General features: G+C 52.2%; 1 protein-coding gene across 1 annotated transcript; it reads left to right on the forward strand.

Annotated features, from left to right (window-relative positions):
• Positions 1-3124: 3124 nt before the first annotated feature.
• Positions 3125-15169, forward strand: LOC131284511 (histone-lysine N-methyltransferase ash1). The gene is made up of 7 exons (XM_058313371.1): positions 3125-3351; positions 3498-4170; positions 4405-12565; positions 12641-13824; positions 13907-14110; positions 14686-14757; positions 14979-15169. The coding sequence occupies exons 1-7, from the start codon at positions 3125-3127 to the stop codon at positions 15144-15146; spliced, it is 10689 nt and encodes a 3562-aa protein (XP_058169354.1). The 3' UTR covers positions 15147-15169.
• The last annotated feature ends 1717 nt before the right edge of the window (positions 15170-16886 follow it).

The raw sequence follows: 16886 nt of genomic DNA on the forward strand, positions 1-16886 counted from the left end.
GCTGCGCAACTGCCGAGGTTAATCTTTTGCACATATTGCTATGTTAATTGACATGCAAGAAAACCAAATGGGTAAAATATGGGTAAGGAAGTTAGGTATCTAAAAATATCTGAAACCAAAATACTCTGCTGTTTCATTGTGCTATAGTGTTTAATATGTTGTTCACATTAAATATATTAAAAAGTGTTGTTTCCCGAAGGTCGACAGCAAGTTGTGATAGCATAATTACGACGAATGGCCAATAAGAAATATCAAAAAAGTATTTTTTTTACAAATTATTATTTTATGATTTATGCACCCAACATAAAACGTTCGATTTGAATGGGTGCAGCTGTGCAAGATGATCTAGATTCACTCCATCTGTACGGGATGTCATGAAACCCATGGGAAGCATCTGGTAAACAACTTTCGCTCCATACAAAAATGCTCAGCAAAGACATCCTGTCTACTCGAGCCACATCGAAGCGTAAACTGATCGGCAGTGTGCGTGAAGCTGCTAGCAACTGCGCTTTTTTGACGTGCACTTCACTGGTGGTAGTGCAATCATGTTGCCATCTGCGCGCTTAGTGCTCGGATGTGTAAAAACGAAAAATATTTTCCATCGCGAACATCGTCGCGCTGTCCGTCGGCAGCAGATTCGCGTTTTGGGACGATAAAACGTGAGTTAAAGGTCTATAGTCGGGTATAAACAGTTTGTGTTACACGTCACGATTGTTTGTATCAGTTGTTTTGTGGCGAAGCAGCTTTTTTCGAACGATAGTTTCTCCGCGAAGATTGGCATTCGTTCGAGGAAAGGCGAAATGATCGAATGCCCATCATTGGCCCGACATTGCGACTGGCGGAGGTGAATGGTAGATATGGTGTATGGTAAACAGACACGCTAGTTGAAGTTTTTCGTAATTCCTGATGGTTTTAAATTGATTTGTGCAGCAGCAAGTGCACTTTGGGTTTGAAAAGTGCAGTTTTTTCATAGTGAAGTACAGAAATGCGCATAGTGGAGTGAAAGTACATCATTCATTGCAGTGACCTTCGGGTGGAGAGAAACGTCGCAGCGATGTTGGCTAGTGTCCCGCAGGGGCAATAACCTGGGTTAAGAAATATCCTGCGAATCTCATTTGGTGCAAGTTTGTGGAAAGAAAATATAGTATGTTGTAGCTGAAATTAAAGTTGCCATTCACTTGCACGGCCCGTCGTAACATCTGACCGTTCATCGCCGTCTGACGTTGAGACGCCATTTTAAAAGTGGTATTTATAAAAAAAAAGTGAAGTTTCAGCTGCATATCGTACCTACGAAACATCGAATGCGTACGCGAGCATGTGTGCGTGAATGCGATTGTTTGTTGTGCACATGTGTATGGCAGCTTTGGGCCGCAATATTTATCCTAAATTTGTGTTTGGAAATGCGCCAACTAGGCTGCATTGGATTCGTCAATCAATTGAAAATGTTACAAGCATCTTATTCGAGGTAAAGAGCTTAGTTTCTACCATTCCAGCTGGTGTGTAAATTGAGTCTGCTGCTTGTGAAGTGTGCGGGGAACGAAAACGGCGGGGAATTACACTACACACAAGTGAGCCGCGTTGCCGGCATGGCATGCAAACGTGTGTGAGTTCAGTTGGTTTGTTTTGTTTCGCAAGATTGCTGGATGGTTGCCACGGAGTACATAATTTTTCGAGTGCCGCTGGCGAACAAGTTTTGCTAAATCGAGTGTGTTCGTACTGATTGTAGAAGCAGCTGGTGAGCTACATGGCTCAGTGGAATTCGTGGTTTTCGAGTGAAAAGTGTATGACCCAAGTCACTGTGAATACTCAAGACGGTATCGTCATGAAGAAATAGTCGCGAAAAACACACCGTTGAAATGTGTTTATTGATTTCTTTCGATGCGTGGTAATGTTTTAACAAGATAAAAGTAGTCACAACAGGCGATTCCCGAACCACGGTGGCCAGATGTGCTTGCCTGTTTGGCAGCGTGTGTGTGCGTGCTCCATGCGAGGTAATAATGCGCATAATCGCAGATGTAGATGTGTAGCGTTTTGGTGGTTGTCAAAAGTCTTGTTTCTATTTCGCGCGAAAGTTGTTGAACGTAAACATATTTTGTTATTGAAAAATGTGTTAAAACAAAATAATACGAAATTCAAACTACTGGGCATATCATAATGCCGACAGTAAATCAAAAATTCTTCTTGATTGGTAAACGAACATCCATCACAACATCAGCATGACTCCTAGAACAGTTGCTTGACCTAAATATTGGCCAATGGGTTTTTTTTTGTTTCTCGGGCTGTGGAATTTCAACTGGTTTTTAGTTTCTCTCCACGTTTTCTGTGGCAAAGGTCTGGTTTAACGTGTTTTTCCACATTGGACAGGTTGCTAATGAAAGGTTTGAAGTGCATTTGATGAGAACGCGTAGCCGAAAACTTGCAGGTCACGACAAAAAATGCCGTTAGATATTGTACCTGTTGAAAGGTTGGCCTCGGATAATTATTTTACTATTTCTACCTTTCCATGGGTCACTAGCAACTAGCCAGAAAACATTGACTGAAATGGTCATGTGCATGACCCTTTTCAAACTCAACAACACTAGCCTACGTGATGTAATGCAAGGACGAATCTTGCCAACAAATGCACGTTTAGCCGACCTTGAAGATGTGCATCCTTTTTCGTCGTCTTAAGCGGTCCGGTGTTCATTTATGATCCAGTCAGTCCTTTTCAGGACCGCGGGGAAACGCCACCTTTTAGGTAGAAACATTGGTTTGAATTTTGTCCTATTTTCTGTGCTGGATTTACAGCATTTACAAAAATAAATTTAAGGATTATTCGATAGCTTTTACCAGATCTGGTTTGAAATGCATGAGCCAAATGCCTTACTTCAAATTTTAAAATATTTCTCTAACCATTGTTATCGTTTTACTTCCAGGATCGCCCATTTTTAAAGCAGTAAAATAACCCAGGATTATTGCAATGTCCATGCAAATACTCTTAACATTAAATGGTATGGAAACGTTGCTGCACGGTTGAAACCGCAGCTGAAGAAATTCTACAGCAGAAGTCATTTCACGTACCGATCCTGAGGCCTATCCAACTTTAAAAAAAAAACGCTGCTACTCAAAATCTTGCGGGATAAACATGACAACGGTGAAAAGCAACTCTACCGAAGGCAATCAGCCGGATAAAGGCAAATCACCACTCTCTTCGTCGTCTTCTTCGTCCTCGTCGTCCGATTCGGACGATGGAACAGACTCATCGAGTGAGTCCGATTCCTCATCGGCATCAAACAGCAAAACCAGTAGCAAGCAAAGCAACGGTGGCCCCGCTCAGACCGCGGAGAAACCAACACAGTTTAGCGTGACAAGGTAAGCTTTGATAAAGGGTCTAGGGAAATTTAAAATGTATATATTTTACTATATGTTTTAAAAGTACGGACAGAATCACAAAATGTATCTCCACTGAATAGAGCCAGAGGCAATGTAACTAATTCTACTTTTGTTTCTCATCGCAGTCGCAGTTCCGACGGGCATCTACGAATGAAGATAGCCATTCCGCGAAGCCAATCTAACTCCACGCCCACACCGTCACCAACGTCCACCGGATCATCCGGCATCGCTTCCGGTCAGCACCAGCAACAACTTTCGCCTCGAGATGGCAAGCAGAAAACCGTCGAACATGGCGCCAGGGAAGCATCCGGTGCGTCGTCGCTGCATCCAGCAACGTGCCTCATGTCGGCCGGCTCCGATGGGTCCGTACCGGGCAAAAGTACCGAATCTTTCAAGGCATCCCACGAAAAGCGTGACAAAAGTGCCATGGCGGGCGAGGCAAGAAGTGCCTCAGGACGCCAGCATGCGTCCTGCTCTTCGACGGCAGGGCCGAGCGGAAGCGGTTTGTCGGACAAACCCTCCGGAAAGATCAAACCGGATGGCGGTAAAAGGGAATCCGACGGAAGGACCAATCAGTCGGCAAAAGGAGGCAAACGCACGGCCGGTGTGCAGGGCAAGCGAAAGAAAAGTGTCAGCGAGACTGATTCCAGCTCGCCCAGTTCTTCGTACTCCTCCTGCTCGAGCAACAGTGACAGTGAAACGAGCAGCAGTGCTGTGGAAAATGGAAACGGACTGCAGGGCGGCAAAAGGGCCTCGGGACCCGGTACCGGAGGTAGTGTTGACCCCACGAGAACGACGGCAATGGCGTCGGCGGGAAAGTCAAGTGGTGTCGGCAAAAAGCAAAAACTTGTCAAACGAAAAAAGGTAAAGAAAAAGTATATTTTCGACCGTATTTTTATCAACTGCTTTAAAAGAGCCTTTAGGAGCCTGCGCTCCCCCACATGTCACTTGAAGTTTTGAAGGCTTTACATTTTTAACCCCCCTGAATGGTTGGACTGATTTGATTTTCTTTCAATTGTCGTTCCTTTGTAGGCCAATCGCAGCGGTACCACGAGCAGTAGTGAAGACGAGCGCGAAGATGCGACTACTGCGGGGGCTGGAGGTAGCCGTGGAGGGCAGACACATGCCGCCAACCAATCTTCCGACTGCGATTCCAGCTCTTCCGATGAGGAGGAAAAAAGATTCTCACACGCCCGAACGGCGAAGGCGAAGCCAATGGGACAAACAAAAGGGGCCACAAACTCCGTTGCTCGAAGCCGGACGGACATGGAGGACTTGCCGTCGGTGGGACCGCCACTTTCCTCTTCCACACCGGCAAAACAACCGCCGTATGCGTCGGTGGGAATGAGTTTAATGACCGCCATCATACCGCCACCAACCGTCGACGGTGGGCTTACCGCCGAGGGAGGTTCCTGTTCGAGTGATAACGAACTCCCAGCCCTAGTGAGTGCGGCAATCCGCCGTGTGGAAAGTGGTTCCGATGCGGAAAGCATCCGCGGCGCGAACGCTGGCCCAACGCAGCAGTACACGTCGAGTTTGCTGCGGGAGTTTGTGGTGAAGACGCAGATGCTCGGTTCCGTTGGAAGCGGTAGTGGTGCCGCGGCCAGCGGTAGTGGTGGTAATGTGCTGGTTGGTGCTGGTACCGGTGGATCGTCCAAGGCAACCGCAGCCCAACGTTCCCCATCGTCATCGTCGTCCTCTTCGTCGTCGTCGGGTGGATCGTCTTCATCGTCGTCTTCCTCTTCGGTGGATGAAGGTGGGCCCGATCCTGCCATAGGCAGTGCCGGACCAGGGCCCGGTGGTGGGGCAAGCATTGTCCTGGACGTTCGCAAAATCAAAACAGAATCACCCGTTCCCACGGCGTTGGCCGGCGGTCGCAGCACGCCGCTCGTAAACGGTGTAGCATCGATAGGTGTCCAACAGCCGGCAGCTGTTCCCCGACGACGGGGCCGGCCACCAAAATCGAGCCTAGCGAATGCTGCAGCAGCAACGGCTGCTGGAGCGAAGGCAACAACCGGCCAGTCCAAACCGGTAGCCATTCCGATCGTCAGCGAATCGCCGGATTCAGGAATCCTTTCGACGCACAGTTCGACCGGTTCGCCCAAGCAGAAGGAAAAACAAAGGGGTACCGCAGCGACAATGGCGTCCCGGCGCAGCAAATCTGAAGCTGCCCGTGGCAGTGAGTTGCCTGCGTGTACTTCGTCAATCGTGCGAAGCTCCCCAGTACCCACGGTCGCGAGTGGCGGTGCAAGTCGGAGCGCGTCCACGTCGTACGCCATCAATTCCTGCCTCGATCGAAACACGTACGCCACCGAGCGCGTCCTCTATCCGCCCCGAGCCGCGAAGAAGCGAGGCGTTGGTAGGCCCCCGAAGAAGGACACCCAGCAGCAAGCGGCGAATGCGCGCGGCATCACCAATGGGCCACTGTCGGTCGATGAGCGGCTTGATCCGCACTGGCAAAAGATCGATATCAGCAAGAAGTTCCACGAGCCACGGCTGAGTGGGTACAAGAGTGACGGTGGCCATTCGACGATTTGCTGCAGCAAGCGTCTCGCCTCACAAAGCGGCTACATCAGTGACTACGGTGGCGTTGGGGCTAGCGGTGGTGGCCGTAGTCGACTTTCCGGCTACAAATCGGATTACAGTGCGCGCTCGCGACGTAGCTGTGGACGAAGCGGTGGCGGCGGTGGCTATCGGAGTGATTACGGGCGGGCACGAAGCTGTGGCTATCGAAGTGACTGTAGCACTCGCCATCGAAAGCAGGTGCGCCGGAAACGACGCAAGAAGATTCCGACGGAACAGCAACACCAGCATCAGCAGCATGATCATGCCCATCACAATAACAACGTGGACGATCGGAAGAATTATAACAACACTTCTGCTGCGGCCGGTGGTGGTGGTGGTGGCAGCAATAGTGGCAAGTCAGCCAGTGTCGGCGAACTGGAGATCATGTTTAAGGCCGGGCTTACGCTCGGCAGTACGAGCGACGAGGACGATAGCAGCAGCACCAGCAGTAGCACGAGCAGCAGCAGTGCCGGGAGCCGTGAGTCACTCTTTTCAGCCGCATCCACCACCGCCTTGGCCGTTCCCCCACCGAGTGCCAAACCGAGTGTTCCACTAGGGAAGGGAGCGAGGAAGAGATTACCGACACCACCGCCCCCAGCACCGGCACCGGCAAAGCAAAAGGAAGTGAAGGCACCGGTCCAACGATTACCGAAAACTCCACGCAAGCCGGCCGCATCGAAGGCAGCGACCGCTTCCGTGGTCGCTCCTGTGAAACCGCCCGGAGCACGAGCCCGTGCCAAGTCGGTCAGTGCTGTTGATCGTCGGCGGCACACGGCCGCCGACATGGATGATGATGACGATGTTGAAGAACGATGGTTAGGCGGAGGAGGAAGTCGGGCACGAAACAAAACACAACAGGCCGGAGTTCCGACGCCAAAGCCTTCGATCGCCGCCACCGCTTCGGTCGCACTGAAGCAAAAATCGTCGGCAATGGTTAAAAAACCGGGCCAGCGTGGTCGTCCGCCGGGTTCGGTTAAGAAACCACCGCCAGTACCACCACCTCCAGCGGAACCCATTGCAGCCGCCGGTCCCAAATCATCTGCTGGACTGTTGGATGTGTTGCTTGCGCCCGGTGGCGACGGTCGGTCGGCCGTGACGCGCCTGCCGGTGAACAATTTCGGCGGTGTGTTCGCATCGATGTGTGGCAAGAAGTCTTCGCAAGCACCGAACCTGGATCAATCAATCTTTGCCTTCTCTAGCTCGACGGTGGAGGCGAAGAATTCGTTCGCGGCCTACCTGCTGCGAGACGCGGCGAGTCGCTCCAAGGAACAACCGCAGGGTAGTGGTGCTGGCGGGAACCTGGTGATGCCACCAGTAAAGAAAGGCCTTCCGCTGTCGAAGGCAAACGTGATCAAGAACTCGGAGGAGTGCAACAAGCGGTTCCAGAAGTCGAGCTCGTCGTTCGCGCTGTCGGTGGTCGGTGGTGGGGATCTGTTGGCGCGCCTCGCCGACGGTACGATCCCGAAGGCGTCACCGACGAAATCGGTGTGCTCGAAGCGTAGCCGACGGAAGAGCTGCACCAGCGATCGGTTGGAGGTGATGTCGGTCAAGAGTTACGGTGTGTGCGGGAAGATCCGCCAGCGGCGTCTGAGTACGATGAGCCGGTGTAGCAGCCGGTCGGCGGGATCGAGACATGCGGCGGCACGGATGAAGCGGCGCAGAAAACGATTACGCTCGATGTCCGTGGCACCGGGAGCCCCGGAACATGGTGGCGGTACCGGTACCGGTGCGACAACTTCCTCCGCGACGGACTCGAAGCTAAACATCGAGATCGAACGGTTGAGTGAGAGTTTTAACGGCATGTGTCGGATTGTTGCTGGAAATTCACCCGACGACGGTCCGGCAGCAAACACCATTTCGGTTGGCTCAACAACGGCCCCCGGCAAAGGACATCAAACGAAACGGTCGGTGAAGAAAAGGAAAGCTTCGGAACATGTGACTGAATCACCCTCAGTGGCGGGCGGTGTGGGTGGGTCCGGGAGCGTTACCAGCGGAATCTCTGGGGTCACTGGCGGTGGTGGCACCGGGAAACGACGGAACAAAAAATCCGTACCAACGCAAAGTCCCGACGATCATAAGCTTCCACTGAAAAAGCGTCACTATCTTTTAACGCCGGGCGAGAAAGGAAATAACAGTGACAACAATAGTGGCGTCGATGAAGCGAAAGGAGTGAGCGGCGGTGGTGGTGGTGTTGGAAATGCCGGAAGTGCAGGTGGATCAGTCGGTGCGGTTGGAACAAATGTGAACCCTGCCGGAAGTCACACGGTGCTTAATCCGTGCGCTTTAGGCAGCGGGAGATTGTTGGTACACTCGACTCCCGGGGCCGTCGGATCTTCACTTTCCGGCGCGGCCACAAAGGCTGTGACGCCGAAGAAGCGACACCTTCTCAAGTCACCCGAACCGGGGCCAACGCCAGCCGATGAGGAGGTACACCTGCAGCAGATCAAATCGAGCGACTCTCCCCTTACGATCGTCAACGGTGGTGTTGGTGGTGTTGGCATGATGGGGGAAGCGGTAAACTCTTCACCCACGGAAGGAGGAAGGAAGGATGTCATCGCCACTGGAACCAACAGCGCCATCAGTGCTTTGTCTGGCAAGAAAAAACATCACAATAGAACGCAGGAAACCACCACCGGTGGACCATCCGGTAAGGAACGACAGGGAGGAAACGCATCAGTTGTGACGCCCGCTGGGCAAAGTCACCTGAGCCCTCCAGATGGTGGCCATCGATCGACACCACCTTCACGACCGTCCGTTATACAATCTTCATCATCGTCCGCCGTGTTGGCATCGGCTGCCTCAACGTCAACATCCACCCTGCCGACCACCACCGGCCCACCGCCGGGAGTTTTCGAGCCAACGGTCGATCTGGAACTGGTAATACCTCCCGCTGCCTCCATCCCGTCCCTTATCGCCAAGGTGGAAATGCTCGATTCACCTCGCCTCGGAAAAGAAGGTCAAAGTATTGGCGCCGGTTCCGGCGCAAGTGTCTCAACGAAGCTGGAATCCGATGAACTGCTCATTGGAGTCGGTGGACAACGCAAAGGAGGTGGCCTGCTGGCTACCGTCACACCGTCGTCCTCGTCGTCGGAGAAGGTTCTGGAGAAGCTGCTTACAAAAACGGGGGCCCATCATCTGCTACTGAAGAAGAAGCGCAAGAAACCGAACCGAACCGGTTTCCCCACGGTTAAGAAGAAGAAGAAAAAGCTCCAGGATGGTGTCGGATCGGTTGACGACCTCTCACTCGGTGGTGGGCTCGAGCTGAAACCGGAGGTTGGTCCGGATCTGTTTGACTCGTCTCACCTTACACGCCACGTACCTTCCGAAGCGGAGAAGACGCGAATGCGAGAGAAGCAACAGCAACAGCTCCTGGCGACGGCCAACAGTTGTGATAGGGTTCCCAAGGACGGTGAGCCGACGGGAAGCTTCATTGAGCGGCATACCGGAGCTGGACGGCCGCGTTTGTCCGTGGTAAGCTTGGAGAAATTACAGGGCAAGTTGCCACTAGGTGGACGGGACGTAGCGACAACACCGCCTGCAACTGGTGGCCGTGGCCGCAAGTCCGTCATCAACCCGGTGGCAGCGGAACTTCAGTTAGCGACCCAAAGGTCACTGGAACGGGCAAGAAAGTCCGGCGACTCATCGCCGGTCACTGGGAGAGGCAAGGGAAAATCTAAACAACAACCACCCGAACCACCAGGAGGGGGACACAAAGGAAAGCTAACCACCGAAAGGGGCGGTGGTGTGATGCCGAAGGAGCGCAGTCGTAGTAAGAGCGTGTGTGCGGCAACGGTTGCGGCCGCTCTGGACCACCGGGAACATCTACCGAACATTGTGCGTCTGAGTGAAACGCTCACGAAAAGTGTCAGCGCAAGGGAAAACAAGGAAAACAACAAGCTGACCACCGCCGTCGGGAAGGGATCCCCGGGTGGTCCGAAAAAGTCAAACAGCGTGAAGGAACAGGTCGCGAACGAGCCTTCTACGGCCGTTCTAACGTCGCCTACCGAACCGCAGGGAGTGATCCGACGGACACGTAGTTCCTCGATGGCACTTGATCCGGCGGAAGTTGGGAAGCTGATTCACGGAGGAGTGGATGATGTGGCTGGGAAAGCGGCCGGTGGAGCGGCAGCACCTCAAACGAGCCCAGTGGCTGGCACGCGGGGCACCCCCGTCGGTCATCACAACGAAGATTCCACTTCGCTCGACTCGATGCCACTGCTGAAGAGGGTTCATTCGCGGTCCATCTCTCGGCTGCAGTCGGTCATCAGTACGCCTTCGGTGTTGATCGAGCCGTTAGCCACCTTCCCGAAAGCACCCGGCCGCCCTAGAGGTCGCCCAAGGACGACGTCTCCCATCACGGCCACCGAGACTCCTCACTCTCCGAGCGCCACAACCGGCGGCGTTGGACGTGGAAGACCTCGGACGGCACTAGCTATCACCAGTCATCCGCCGTCCGCCTCGATCGATCGTGCCACCGCATCATCTCCGCTATCCTCACCAACGGCCAGCCCGACGGTGGCCACCAGCGGACGGAAGAAACGTGGTCGCGATGGCCGTAAGTCCGTCCCGGCCGTTTCGACGGCCGATTTCATAGAACCGATCGAAAGCGCCCGTCTAGAGACCATGCCGGTAGCTGCACCAATCGGCACCAGGACCACACCGTCAAAGTCGGTCACACCAACCCCACGACCGGTCGTACCGGTTGTCGTGCCCCGGTTGAAACGGGGCAAAAGTGACGAAACACTGCGCGCGCTTCAACAGGCGGAAAAACCGGCCAAGCGAGCGAAAAAGGACCCGGCCGAAGCGGGTGGGGAATCGCAGGCAGCGTCTAAAGCCACCACCGCCGGCGAAAAGGGACGGCCGCCCATCGTGGAACCGATCGATCCAGAAGAGACGGCACACGCCCTTCAGCCCGCCAGTACGACCGAAGAGCTCGAGCACGATCCACTCCCACCGGACGAGGGCCCATCGGACTTTTTCCGTCTGCTCGAAACACCTTCGCCAACGTCCTCGGGTGAGTCGCGGGATGTGCTGACGCGCAGGAAACTGCCACGCAAGAAGTACATCGCCGCCGGACTGTTCTCCGATTGCTACAAGGACGATGGTACCGGCGGGGATGGTAGTGGTGGTGGTGGTGGTGGCCGGCTTGGGTCCAAAAGCGTCCCGCCGGAGACGCTACTCCCACCACCGGCCTACTGCGAGCGGTTCCTGCGACGCACGGTGCGTGACTTTCAGCTTCCGTACGACCTGTGGTTGGCGCACGAGAACGGCAAGCTGCCGGGAAGGAGTGCGGTGCCAAGCTGGAACTACCGGAAGATCCGCACGAACGTGTACTACGACGTGAAGCCGAACCCGTCGACGGATAATCCGCAGTGCAACTGTCGGCCAGACAGTGGCTGCCAGGACGATTGCCTCAATCGGATGGTGTACACCGAGTGCGTACCGGAGCACTGCCCGTGCAGCGATCGGTGCCAGAACACGAGCATCCAGCGGCACGAGTATGCGCCCGGGCTGGAGCGGTTCATGACGGAGGAGAAGGGCTGGGGCATTCGGTCGCGCGAACCAATCCGCAAGGGTTCGTTCATCATGGAGTACCTCGGGGAGGTGGTGACCGAGCGCGAGTTTAAGGAGCGAATGCGTACGCTCTACCTCAACGACACGCACCACTACTGTCTCAACCTGGACGGCGGGCTGGTGATCGATGGCCATCGGATGGGTAGCGACTGCCGGTTCGTGAACCATTCGTGTGCGCCCAATTGCGAGATGCAAAAGTGGTCCGTGAATGGGCTGTTCCGGATGGCGCTGTTCGCACTGCGGGACATTACGCCGAACGAGGAGCTGAGCTACGATTACAACTTTAGTTTATTCAACCCGTCCGAGGGGCAACCGTGCCGGTGCGGGTCGGAACAGTGTCGTGGCGTGATCGGTGGAAAATCGCAACGCATCAAACCGATGCCCTCGGGTGCTGGGGGTTCGTCTGGGGTGGCCACCGGTGGCTTGGGAGTGTGCGACACTCGTCGAAATCACACCGACGGTGGTGGTGTCGGCATTGGTGAAGGAACCGAGTCCGGTGGAGGAAAGTTGGGAAGCGGAGATGTTGCGGGAGGTGCATCGTTGGCACCGGGAGGAGGCTCCATGGTGGGGTCTACCGATCTGAGCCCACGCAGTGCGGCCAGATCCCGCAAGCGGCAGGCAAAGAAGAACCAACCGATAACGCACCTCAACGGTACGCCCATTCCCACGTTCCATCCGCCGACGGTTAAGGAGCGTAATCTGATTGTCGAGCATCATTGCTTTTTGCTGCGCAATCTGAACAAAATTCGCCGGCAAAAGGAGCGGGCGGCCGCAGCTGCCCTAGCAGCCGGCGGAACGGCAGGGGCTGGTGGTGGTGGTGGCGGCGGAGTTGGTTCGTCGGCGGAAGCGAACGGGGGAACGCTGACGGCAGGAGATCAAGGACAACAAGGACCCGGAAAGCCGTCGCTTGCATCGCAAATCTCTGCCCTGCGCTGTCCTCGCAACATTCGCACCCGTGGGCTCGCCTTCGTCGAGGACGATCCGGAGCTGGAGAAAACGGCCCGTATTGCCGTGGCCCTCAAGGAGATTTGCATCGAAATTGCTACGCTGAAGGGTAAGTCGTCGCTTGGCTAAAATGTGGTAATGTCGAACGAACACTGTTCATCTATTCTTCATTTCTTCTTTGCAGACGAGAAAGGTCAACCGTACATCAGCAAATTGCAGCTGCCATCGAAAAAGAAAACACCTCTGTACTACGAGCGTATCCCAAGGCCGATCGATCTGAGCCAGATTGAGACGAACATCGAGCAGGGCGCGTACCGGATGCCGAAGGCGTTCGAGGACGATCTGCTGATCATGCTGAGCAATGCGATCAAGTACTACGGTATCAGTTCTCCCGAGGGGGTGGCGTCGGAGGCGCTCAAGTCGCACTACTACACGTGCAAACAGGCGCAAGTTCCGAAGCTGCAGGCCTACATCGGGGAGGAGAACGAGCTGCTGGTCGGGTTTGTACCAAAACGGGAGCCGGCGGATGATGACGCAGGTGGTAGTGGTGTTGCTGCTGGTGGTGGTGGTGGTGCTGGCATCGGAAGCGGGGCGCCGAAGGCAAAACGAGGCCGCCGGCAGGAACAGCCGGAAGACATCATACGTTGCATATGCGGGCTGTTCAAGGACGAGGGTCTCATGATCCAGTGTTCCAAGTGTCTCGTGTGGCAACATATCGAGTGCACCAAGGCGGACCCGGCCGTGGAGAACTATCTGTGCGAGCGGTGTGATCCGCGCGAGGTGAACTACGAGATTCCACTGAACGAGTTCACCGAGGAGGGCTACCAGTACTACATCTCGCTGATGCGCGGGCAGTTGCAGATCCGCCAGACGGACACGGTGTACGTGCTGCGTGACATTCCCATGTCACCGGAACCGGGAGCCGCCGCCGGGGCACCCGTTCGCAAGCACACGTACGAGACGATCGGGAAGATCGAGTACAGCGAGTGTGACATTTTCCGCGTGGAAAGCCTTTGGAAGGACAAGGAGGGTCGCCGGTTCGTGTACGGCCATCACTATCTGCGACCGCACGAAACGTACCACGAGCCGACGCGCCGCTTCTACCCGAACGAGGTGATGCGCGTCCCGCTGTATGAGGTTATCCCGATCGAGCTGGTCGTCGATCGCTGCTGGGTGCTCGATCCGATCACGTTCTGCAAGGGCCGACCGGTCGACAGCTCCGAGCCGCATGTCTACATTTGCGAGCTGCGCGTGGACAAGAGTGCCCGCCTGTTCTCGAAAATCTCCCGCCATTCGCATCCGGTCTGCATGAAGTCGTACGCGTTCCATAAGTTCGAACAGAAGCTCAAGATTGCCAAAACGTTCGCGGTAAGTGACAGTCACACATAACCTTTCCCTTTTATTCTTTGACAACGATCATTAATTACATTCTCCCTGCTACACATTCCAGCCGCACGATCTTGGTTCACTGGCACACTTGCTATCGATACGGGATAAGCAAAAGAAGGGCTCCAAAAAGGACGACGGAAACGGAGGACAGTCGCTCGGGCTGGGTTCGGCAGGTGGTTCTGGTGGTGCTGGAGGAGCAGGAAGTCACACGAGCGGATCGAAGAAGATGACACCGATCGTGCAATTGTTGCCACCACCGCCTAAGGTGAGTTCCGCGTGCAGCGAACCAATATTTTGTACTTTCACCCTCATTCATCTACATTATCATTCGACAATATCGCACTTTGAGCTTGGGATAACCAGAAGCTAAAAAGCGGGACAATGTTGAAACAAGAGAGCAATCGGTCAGTTACCGTAATTTCATTTCTCACCGGAGCAAGTGCAAGTTTGTTTAGCCGTTGAAAGTTTGGGAACGATCATATCAGGGAATTTATATGGATAGAGTAAAGTTACTTTTTAAACTGCTTTTGAGAATGATCAGATTGAAGACCGGGTTGTTATGCTTTCTATAGATGCCGATAATTTTTAAGAACCAAAACAAACCACCCTTCGGTCTGATAATTCGCTAATTACGTTTAACTAAGGATTAAGCATGATACCTTTATTACATTACACTTTTTTATCGTTTATGATATCATTATCACTGTCTAAAACAACAATCACTCTCACTAACCCATTTCACTTCATCATACGCGCCAAGGGTTGCCAAGCGGCCAATGAACCTCTAACACGAAATTTTTCCTTTCTCTCTTTTTTCCCGTCCACCATTTGCGATTCAAGATCGACTCGAACGCAGATCGAGCTCTCGAGCCAAAGCCTCCATCGGGAGAGGTGAAGCCACGCAGAGCAAAGGTCTATAAATATATGATTTCTTTTAATATATTCTTTTTCTTAACATGCTATAAAGAGCGAAGGGAGTTTGTTTCCATCATATTGTTTCGTTGGTTTGAAATCTGACTTTTGTTTCAATAATTAATTTTTGTATGTATACATATCTCTCCTTTGATATTTGATATTCATCGTTGTAACCTTTTCTTCTATTCTCATTTTTACTTCGCATCATTCGCCCTCAGACACTAGCCGAGAAGCGCAACCGATTGGAGCAGGTCCTTGCTCGGCTGATGCATAAGCTAAGCCTTCTGCCGGGTTCCCTGCCGGCGGTCGACATATCCTACCTGCTTACGGGCCGCGGTGCCCGGCTGCGACGGACCAACAACGCCACTCCGGTGCCAGTTATTTGAGAGTGGGTGCGCAAGAGAAGGAAACGGCGTCGTAAATGGAAACGATGCTACGACTGAACGCTACGACACCCATGGAAGCGTTCAGTTTCAGGTTTCTTTCTCGTGCCCGTCCAAGGACTGCAAACCCTCGGAAGCAGCTCGGGGGGCTTAATTTTAACAAGATTTTGTCCTTCCCCAAGGAATATTTTCCTACCGACACAGAGACGACATAATCCCGGGTCGAAGGATGGGATGGACAGAGGTAAAACAAGCAACACGTTGTGTGCTCTTACCTCTGTTCTTGCCATTTCGATCTCTTATCTTAGAGCACGGGGACCCAAAGCTTCGATTGGAGCTAGGAAAGTAGTTTTCTTTTAGTTTATATTTCATGCACCACCTATTAGAAAGATTTTTTTTTTGCGAAGGAATAGACAGGCGATATTATACTACATTACTTGCTAGGAGATTTTTATTCAAACTCACCCCCACCCAAGTCACAAAAACCACAAACATGCACACTCATTTACTCACACAACCACTCATGTAAGCATTCGTACACAAATCCGAGCTGTACCTTATTTTTGTAAGTTATTACTTATTTATTATTGTTAAAGGTTTAAACTAATTAGTTGGCGGTCGAGTCTAGAAGCTTTGTTGGAATGTGTTTTTTTTAATACTTTCTTTTTTCTACTTTGGAATGGATAGGAGATTTTGAGCTGGATAAGTTGTTATTTATTTGTACGAATTTTTAAAGTGGAAATTTTGATTCGCCTTTCCTTTTTAAACGAAGCCCTAGCCAGTAGTAGTATTTTGTATTGAGAGAGTTCATATTATTTTTTAGTTAAGTTTTATCTTAAGGGTTTTATAGATAATTTTAAGTATTGGCTCCTTTAAAAGAATATGACAACTAATACGATTAGTTCCGACTCAAATAGAAACAAAAACTAGATGTTAATAATGCAAGTGAAAACTCATCAAAACATCAGAGAAACAATAGAGCCCCTCCTCGCCCCCCTCGTACTCAATGTCCTGTATAAGCGAAATAATTTTAACAACGCTACAATTGCATCTGCTTGTGATTACTGTAAGAGATAATAGGATTTCATACGAAAGGAACCGAAATGCTGAGATGCGAAAATTTTAGAACTACTCTTCTGTTTGTTGTTGAGACACGAAAAAATCTCCCATAATTGCACGCGGCGACTGTCAAATCACCGAATCGAAAGGACTGGATAATTAATAGCATAAGTTAAGGTTTTTAAATAAGAGAAAGAGAGTAGAAATAATGCCTCGAAATGTACCAGAAATGTTGGGTACACCGGTGGCAAGAAAATGTAGCCCGTAAGTTCTTATATACATAAATATATATACATATATTCACGGAGATCCACTTTTCTGACCCTCCTCCTCCCCTAAGGTGGCACTAGGTTAGTTGCTTATGGCAAAGGGAACAGACAAACACACACACACACACACGCCCCGATATTTCATTTCACCAAGAGAAATGCCGCGAGTGCATATGAAGAATTTAGTAGATGTTTAATAATTTATAACTGCGACTGCAACTTGGACCGGAATGCGCCCGACCCGTGGATTTGTGCTTCATGCTCCAACGCGGTCGGATGCCGAGCAGTGTCACATAGTAAACAATAACGCGCTTTATTAGGGATTTCCAAATTTTGTGTACAGAAGAAGAGCTACATACGGGAAAAGAGATGAGATATAAGGGGTTTGAAAAATAAACCCATCGATCGAAAGGGA

This window comes from Anopheles ziemanni, chromosome 3 (genome assembly GCF_943734765.1).
Source record: "Anopheles ziemanni chromosome 3, idAnoZiCoDA_A2_x.2, whole genome shotgun sequence".
In the NCBI taxonomy this organism is placed as follows: Eukaryota; Metazoa; Arthropoda; class Insecta; order Diptera; family Culicidae; genus Anopheles; species Anopheles ziemanni.

Excerpts from the sequence above, each read along its gene's own strand:
- LOC131284511 (XM_058313371.1), top strand. The coding sequence starts at position 3,125 with ATGACAACGGTGAAAAGCAACTCTACCGAAGGCAATCAGCCGGATAAA. Across the intron at positions 3,352-3,497 it reads ACACAGTTTAGCGTGACAAG|TCGCAGTTCCGACGGGCATC; the intron begins GTAAGCTTTGAT and ends TTCTCATCGCAG. Across the intron at positions 13,825-13,906 it reads AGATTGCCAAAACGTTCGCG|CCGCACGATCTTGGTTCACT; the intron begins GTAAGTGACAGT and ends TACACATTCCAG.